Here is an 8,510-nt window from a genome sequence, read left to right as displayed (position 1 = left end):
CCCCCCCCCCCAAACCCTCCCCAGGCTTCCCACTGTGGTTTGACAGTCTGTTCAATGCTGCTCTGCCTTTGCATCTATTTTTGTTCATCAGTTTATATTGGTCTTTATTATCCGTTTCAACCTCACCGGGGCCGTCCCCACCTCACCGGGGCCGTCCCAACCTCACCAGGGCCGTTTCGACCTCACCGGGGCCGTCCTGGCCTCACAGGGGCTGTTTCGGCCTCACTGGGGCTGTTTCAACCTCACTGGGGCCGTCCCAACATCACCGGGGCCGTCCCGACCTCACCAGGGCTGTCCCGACCTCACAGGGGACGTCTGGACCTCACCGGTACCGTCTCAACCTCACCGGGGCCATTCCAACCTCACCACGGTCGTTTCAGCCTCACCGAGGCCACCCCGAACTCACCAGGGCCGTTTCACCCTCACCGTGGCCGTTTTGTCCTTATCAGGGCCTTCCCAACCTCACTGGGGCCGTTGTGGCCTCATCATGGCTGTCCCGGCCTCACTGGGGCCGTCCCGACCTCACCAGTGACGTTTCAACCTCACCGGGGCCATCCCGACCTCACCGGGGCCGTTTCACCCTCACCGGGGCTGTCCTGACCTCACCAGAGCCCTTTTGGCCTCACCAGGGCCATCTCGACCTCACTGGGGCCGTTTTGGCCTTACCTGGGCTGTCCCGACCTCACCAGGGCTGTCCCGACCTCACCGGGGCTGTTTCAACCTCACTGGGGCCATCTTGACCTCATCGGGGCCATTTCGGCCTTACTGGGGCCGTCCCAACCTCACCGGGGCCGTCCCTACCTCACTGGGGCCATCCCAACCACACCGGGGCAATGTCGACCTCAACGGGGCCGTCCCAGCCTCACAGGGGCCGATTCAACCTCACCAGGGCTGTCCCAACCTCACTAGGGCAATGTCGACCTCACTGGGGCTGTCTTGACCTCTCCGGGGGCATCCTGACCTCACTGGGGCCGTCCTGACCTCACCGGGGCCGTTTGGCCTCACCGGGGCTGTCCCGACCTCACTGGGGCCATTTTGGCCTCACTGGGGCCATCTCAACCTCACCGGGGCCATTCTGACCTCAATGGGGCCGTTATGGCCTCACCGGGGCTGTCCCAACCTCTCAGGGGCCATTCCAATCTCACCTGGGTCGTCCCAATCTCACTGGGGCCGTCCAGACCTCACTGGGACTGTCCTGACCTCACTGAGGCCGTTTCAACCTCACCAGGGCCATTCCGACCTCACCAGGGCCGTTTCAGCCTCACCTGGGCCATCCCAACCTCACTGGGGCCGTCCCAACCTCACCAGGGCCGTCCCGACCTCACAGGGGCAATGTCGACCTCACTGGGGCTGTCCTGACCTCACCGGGGCCGTTTGGCCTCACCGGGGCCGTTTTGGCCTCAGTGGGGCCATCTCGACCTCACTGGGGCCGTCCCAACCTCACCAGGGCCGTCCCGACCTCACAGGGGCAATGTCGACCTCACTGGGGCTGTCCTGACCTCACCGGGGCCGTTTGGCCTCACCGGGGCCGTTTTGGCCTCAGTGGGGCCATCTCGACCTCACTGGGGCCGTCCCGACCTCATCTGGGCCGTCCTGACCTCATCTGGGCCGTCCTGACCTCATCTGGGCCGTCCCAACCTCACTGGGGCTGTCCTGACCTCATGGGACCGTTTCAACCTCACCGGGGCTGTCCCGACCTCACCGGGGCCATCTCAACCTCACCAGGGCCATTCTGACCTCAATGGGGCCATTACGGCCTCAACGGGGCCGTCCCAACCTCTCCGGGGCCATTCCGACCTCACCTGGGCCATCCCAATCTCACCAGGGCCGTCCCGACCTCACCAGGACTGTCCTGACCTCACTGGGGCCGTTTCAACCTCACCAGGGCCATTCCTACCTCACCGAGGCTGTCCCGACCTCACCGGGGCCATCTCAACCTCACTGGGGCCATTCTGACCTTACCGGGGCCGTTTCAGCCTCACCGGGGCCGTTTCAGCCTCACCGGGGCCGTCCCAACCTCACTGGGGCCATCCCAACCTCACCGGGGCCGTCCCGACCTCACCGGGGCAACACGAAGTTTGGCATTCTGTCTTTTGTTGGGCGGCTCCTTGCTGGACAAAATCTCCAGGCGTTCTTTGTGGCTGAATATCTGGTATGCTTGCTTGGATTTTGTTTTCTACTAAGTGCACAGACTGCTTGTCTGCCATCTCCCAGGGTCCCATGTGAGACTGGAACTGGTGGATGTGCTTGTGCATTTGCTGGTACAGCGGTTCCATGTCGCCGGCCCAGCCTGGTCCGGCTCCGGCTTCTTCCGAACCTGGTTCTGCTTCTTGAGTGTGTGTCTTTTGGATGCGAGAAGTTGAAATCTGCAGTTTGTTGTGTTGGGCTCTTTACTTGGTGCCTCTTCACATCCTACTCAGTCTCAATGCTCTTCTTTCTTTCCTTCCAGTTGTAGAGCTTCCACTGGGCCAGCTTTTCCATGGTTCTGAATGATAGTTGTTTGTCCTATAGTTGGTAGTTTCGATGTTGTTGTAGGAGGCAGCACGCACAGGTCTGTACCTTACGCCACCATCTTGGTTCTCCTGGGTCTGCTTCTTGAGTGTGTCTCTTATGGGTGCAAGGAGTTGAAGTCTGAAATTTGTTGGGTTATGCTTCAAAAGCGCAGGTGGGTCTTTTTCTGCCACTGGCATGGCTTGGATGGGGATGTAAATTGAGTAGGGCGGGATCTCAGGGATTCACCAGGGCAGAGCAAATAGCAATGGCGTCTCCGTGGCTCCTCGCCTCTCTGGGACTCCGGGACTTCACGTCTCCTAGTGCTGGCGAGCAGCTGTGCGACAGAGCCAACCTCACTTTCCGACCGCTGCAAGGCTGTGCCACCTCTCCCCGTAGAGTCTGGTGCCTCATGATCCTGCCCTGAACCAGCTCAGTGGATTTGAGAGTTTGTAAAAGCACAGGCATTTCCTCTTGTGCCTCTGGCACAGCTTAGATGGGAATGTAAATTGAGTAGGGCGGGATCTCAGGGAGTCACCAGGGCGGAGCAAATAGCAATGGCAGCGTCTCCGCGGCTCCTCGCCTCTCTGGGACTCTGGGACTTCGCGTCCCCCAGTGCGGGAGAGCAGCTGCGCTCCAGAGCCTCCCTCGCTTTTCGACCGCCGTCATCTTGGTTCCTCCTCTAATTGTTTAATAACATGCTATATAGTCTCCATGTATTTGAGTGCTTTTAAATTTTTTATTGTAGTTGATTTCTAACTTCATGCCATTGTGATCTGAAATGCTTGGTTTTATATCAATCTTCTCGAATTGGTATAGACTTATTTTGTGCCCTAACATGTGGTCTATCTTTGAAAATGCCCCATGTGTGCTTGAGAAGAATGTATATTCTGTTGCATTGGTGAGAAATGTTCTGTAAATATCAGTTATATTTATCTGATCTAGTATGTCATTTAAGGCCTCTGTTTCCTTATTCATTTTTGTCTAGAACAGTGGTTCTCAACCTTCCTAATGCTGCGACTCTTTAATACAGTTCCTCATGTTGTGGTGACCCCCAATTTCATTGTTACAAATTGAACATAATTAAAGCATAGTGATTAATCACAAAAAATATGTAATTATATATGTGTTTTCCGATGGTCTTAGGTGATCCCTGTGGGTCACGACCCACAGGTTGAGAACCGCTGGTCTAGAAAATCTATCCAGTGATGTCAGTGGGGTGTCAAAGTCCCTTACTATGACGGTATTACTGTCAATCTCTCCCTTAAAGTCCATCAATACTTGTTATATATAGTTGGGTGCTCCAGTATTGGGTGCATATATGTTTACAAGGGTTATATTTTCTTGTTGAATCATTCCCTTTAGTATTATGAAGTGGCTTTCTTTATGTATTGTTATGGCCTTTGTTTTGAAGTCTATTTTATCTAATATGAGTGTTGCTATCCCAGTTTTCTTTTCCTTTCCATATGCATGGAATATATTTTCCCACCCCTTTACTCTCAGTCTGTGTGTATCTTTTGTTCTGAGGTGGGTTGCTTGTAGACAGCATATATATGGGTCATGTTTTCTTACCCATTCAGTCACCCTATGTCTTTTGACTGGAGCATTTAATCCATTTACATTTAAGGTTATTATTGATAAGTATTTCTTTATTGCCATTTTTATTTTATTTATGCCTATGATCCTCTCTCCCCACTTTTCTTTTTCATAGAGCAGTCCCTTTAACATTTCTTGCATTTCTGTTTTGGTGGTAATGTACTCCTTAACCTTTTTATGTCTGGAAAGCTTTTTATTTCACATTCAATTTTAAATGATAGCCTTGCTGGATACAGTATTCTTGGATTTAGGCCCTTGCTTTTCACTACTTTGAGTACTTCATGCCACTCCCTTTTGTCCTGAAGTGTTTCTATTGAAAAGTTAGCTGACATTTTAATGGGAATTCCTTTACAGGTACTTTTCTATCTCTCTCTTGCTGCCTTTAAGATTCTTTCTTTGTCTTTACATTTGCCATTATGATGTGTCTAGGTGTGGGTCTCTTTGGGTTCATCTTGATTGGGACTCTCTGTACCTCCTGAACTTGTGTGACATTTTTCTTCACCAGGTTGGGGAACTTTTCTGTCATTATTTCTTTAAACAGGTTCTCTGTTCCTTGCTGATAATTCTATAATGTGGATGTTGTTACATTTCATGTCATCCCAGAGCTCCTTTAAGCTATCTTCCTGCTTTTTAATTATTTTTTTACATTTGCTGCTTTAATTGGGTATTTATTTCTATCTTGTCTTCCAAATTGCTGATTTGATCCTCTGCTTCATCCAATCTACCTTTAATATCTTCAAGTGTGTTCTTGATGTCATATATATCATTCTTCATTTCTGCCTGGTTCTTGTTCATGGCCTCTGTTTCCCTTTTTGTGCTATTTTAATTAGCACTAAGTTCCTTAAGCATCTTTATAACCATTGTTTTGAACTCTATGTCTGATAGGTTGCTTGCCTCCATCTCATTTATTTCTTTTTCTGGAGAATTCTTCTTTTCTCCCATTTGGGGGTTGCTTTTGTGTCTATCCATTTTACCTGTCTCTGTATTTACTTCTATGTATTACATAGAACTGTTATGCCTTCCAGTATTTGTGGGATGGCCTAGTGTAGAAAGTATTTTGAAGGGTCCAGTGGTGCAGTCTCTTTGTTCACCTGAGGTAGATGCTCTAGGAATACTCCTTGTGTGCATTATTTGGGCTCTCCTGTTGTAATTGGGACTTGATTGTTGATGTCCCATTCCTGGGAAGGATATCCCTTTGGACTTGCTGCTAGTGAGGTTCAACCCCAACATCTTTGTGCCAGCTGTTATACAGTGCTAACAGAATGGAATAAGACACAACAAGGCCAAACCAAAGCACCACAAAATCAAGCTACTCACTGCATCAACAACTGGAAAGACTAAGAAGGAAAAAGAAGAGAAAGCAAAGCAAAGCACAGAAAAATATAAAAAGAATGCTAAAAGACATGTGACCAAAGATTTAGAGGTGATACAAAGAAAAAAGGAGAGCGCTGTGGCCAGTTTGGCTCAGTGGATAGAGCATCGGCCTGCGGACTGAAAGGTCCCGGGTTCGATTCTGGTCAGGGGCATGTGCCTTGGTTGCGGGCACATCTCCAGTGGGGAGTGTGCAGGAGGCAGCTGATCGATGTTTCTCTCTCATCGATGTTTCTAACTCTCTATCTCTCTCCCTTCCTCTCTGTAAAAAATCAATAAAATATATTTTTAAAAAAAAGGAGAAAGAAGAAGGCAAAAAAAGGCTATATGGAAGCAAGGAAGAAGCTAAGAGAACTAGTATAGGAGGAAAAAAGAAGAGGAAACAGAAAATAAATGAAATAATAATAATGAAATTAAAGCATAGTAATAATGGGTATATGAAGTTATAAATAGGAAAAATAAAAACAGAAAAGAAATGGGAAAAAAGAGAAAAACAAATAAGAAAAAAATAATAATGAAAGGCTAAAGTAGAATAGAATCAAAGGAAAGAGAGAAAATAGAGATATGCAATAAAAAAAGAAGAAAGAAAAGAGTGTGTGTAGGGGAACAACAAAAAACAAAAAATCCACTCAGACACACACACACACACATCAAAAAACCAAACCACACACACTCAAAGACCTTTGGGTCCGCTGGCTGGAGTTGTGGGGCTAGCTGGATTTTGTTCTGATGTTGAATCTGGTCTCTTGGTGTGTCTGTCCTGAATCACTGCCCTTTTTGCAACCTGATCGAGGTCTGAGAGGTTGAAGCCCCTAGTAGTCCAGTGGTCAGGACTCCTTGGCCCAGAGGCTGGGTCTGCCTTGAGTCTCACACTTTTTCCCTGTTCTGAGCTGTACTCCCTTTCCCCATGGAGTTGGACCTGTAAGTGTCAGCTACAGGTGCTAGGGGTCCCACTAGCTTCCACTCGCTGGTGGCCCCAGGCAGTACCTGTGGTGGGGGAGGGGGCATGCATGAAGCCCCCTGGCATTCCACTCCCTGGCTGTCTCAGTCAGTGCCTGTGTCAGGGGACGCTTGTGAGGTCCCGCTGGTGTTCCACTAGCTGCCCCTCTTGAGCAGTGGATGCAGCAGAATGCAGGTGAGGTCTTGCTGTCCTTCAACTTACTGCATGGTCAGAGTCAGTGTTCAAGGCTAGTCTGGGTGGTGGTGACGCTGTGCTCCTAGCCGCTGCCACTCTCCCCTTCAAGATGGTGTGGTTTCTGAGCCAGAGCCGTGCCCACCCAGGGAATACCTATGGTGGTAGCAAGGGCTCTTTGCCCAGGAGAGCCTGAACCACCCGCCCCGGAGACTCCTACACGATCTGACTGGTAAACACACACACACACACACACACACACACACCCTGCACATCCACACACTCTCTTCTCACTCCCTTACTCACTCACTCACTCTCTCCCTCACTCCAGTTCTGCCAGCCACCATGTTGGAATCTCCAAAAAGATTATTAAATTATATTCTGTGGCAGTGAAGTACTGCTTTAAGAAAAGGCTAATAAGTTCAGATTTCCCTTTTAGAGAGGTCATTTTTGCTACATGAGTGGAGAATGGTTTGGAGGCAGGAAAGACTGGATAAGGAGATCCTTGATGAAAAGATCCTCAATTTAGGAAATGGTAGTAATAATTGAAATATCAGATGAGAGAGGGAGAAATTGAGGACAACTCCCAGGTTTCTGGTTTGGGCAACTGGGAAGATGATGATGCCATTTACTGGTACAAGAAAACAGGGAAGAGTGAAACAGATATGAGAGATGATGATGATTTATTTAATATTTATGGAGAAATAGAACAAAGCTTTGCGTTATCTGAGGCTTTTGGAGTGAGTTCTGAGCATTCTTAGTAGTCAGATAACTTTCAAATATGTTTTATTTCAAAAAAGTTTGTATTAGTGTTTTCTTTGTTTCTAAGGGAGAGGGTTGCTATGGAGACTAATGATGTCATAATTCCCTCCTGTGAACCAGTTAGAGCAGTCTGGTGGTTCTGGCTCAGTCTTCAGGCTGAAGGCTAAGTCATCCCATCCTGGCCACAGATGTAATGTACAGAAAAGTGTGGGTGTGGGAGTTGGAGGCGGGTGAAGGGATACAGGTTTTGTTTTCAGCTTTATAAGAAGGATGAGACTAGAATCCTCAATTTCCAAATACATTGGTTCCAAACTTGATTTTTTTGGTTCATGGTTCAGAGGGGCACAATTTTCCCAAATCTTGGTAGGAAGGCCTGCAGAAAGTTCCCAAATGTGTTTCTAGTCACATTTAGTCATTTGGTTATTTGAAGTAAGATAAAGTTAAAATGTTGTATTTTTTTTTTTCTTAGAGTGGAATTTCAAGGTATTAAATTTTAGAGAAATGGCTTTCATTCATTTGGATGTCAGATGTCTATATGCCATTCTTATTTGCACAGCATTTGGCTCTACTTTGTCTTCAAACACTGAGATAAAAGGTAAACCAACAATGGAGTAGTTTTAAAATTAGGGTTATTAACTGCCTTTTCAACGTTCCCTAAGAAAATGCATGACAAGTAGGTGGATTGTTATTGGAATTAATTCAGGAAGTCCATACACAAAAGATATGTTCTTACTAGTCAGCCTCATGTATAAGGTAACTGATGATAAATATTTTGTGGGATAAAAACCAAACTTAAGCCAAACTCAATAGCTATTTATACATGAGACTGACTAGTAAGAATATATTTTTGTTCATGGGCTTCCTGAATTAATTCCAAAACATTTCTAAATGTTTTATATAGTCCTATCTAATGAATAGGTTAATTATCTGACACCTCACTGCCTGGTACCCAACTAACTGAAACTTTCCTTAATTACTATCCTTAACTTTTTTAAAAAACCCTGCCACAATTTCTTTCTGTGGATATTTTCCCCCTCACCTCAGTGTTATAAAGTATTAAAATGAACAACACAATAGAAATGAGAGAGATTTAGCAGCAGAAAGGCAGCATGAGGGTCATAGTATAGTACTGCTAGCTTTGCTAGTACAAAAGTTTATA

The 8,510-nt window shown here is 47.3% G+C and overlaps 1 protein-coding gene across 1 annotated transcript in view; it reads left to right on the top strand.

Annotated features, from left to right (window-relative positions):
• IL13RA2 (interleukin 13 receptor, alpha 2) overlaps positions 1-8,510 on the top strand; it is a 70,167-nt gene that overhangs the window by 44,063 nt on the left and 17,594 nt on the right. The window contains exon 2 of the mRNA XM_005879910.2: positions 7,821-7,946. Within this exon, the coding sequence (XP_005879972.1) occupies positions 7,853-7,946 (94 nt within the window). The 5' untranslated portion in view covers positions 7,821-7,852. The remainder of the gene's footprint in view (positions 1-7,820; positions 7,947-8,510) is intronic.

The sequence above is a fragment of the Myotis brandtii genome, unplaced genomic scaffold (assembly GCF_000412655.1).
Source record: "Myotis brandtii unplaced genomic scaffold, ASM41265v1 scaffold613, whole genome shotgun sequence".
Classification (NCBI taxonomy): domain Eukaryota; kingdom Metazoa; phylum Chordata; class Mammalia; order Chiroptera; family Vespertilionidae; genus Myotis; species Myotis brandtii.
Note: the sequence above shows the minus strand (reverse complement) of the source record. Positions and strands in the feature narration are given on the sequence as shown.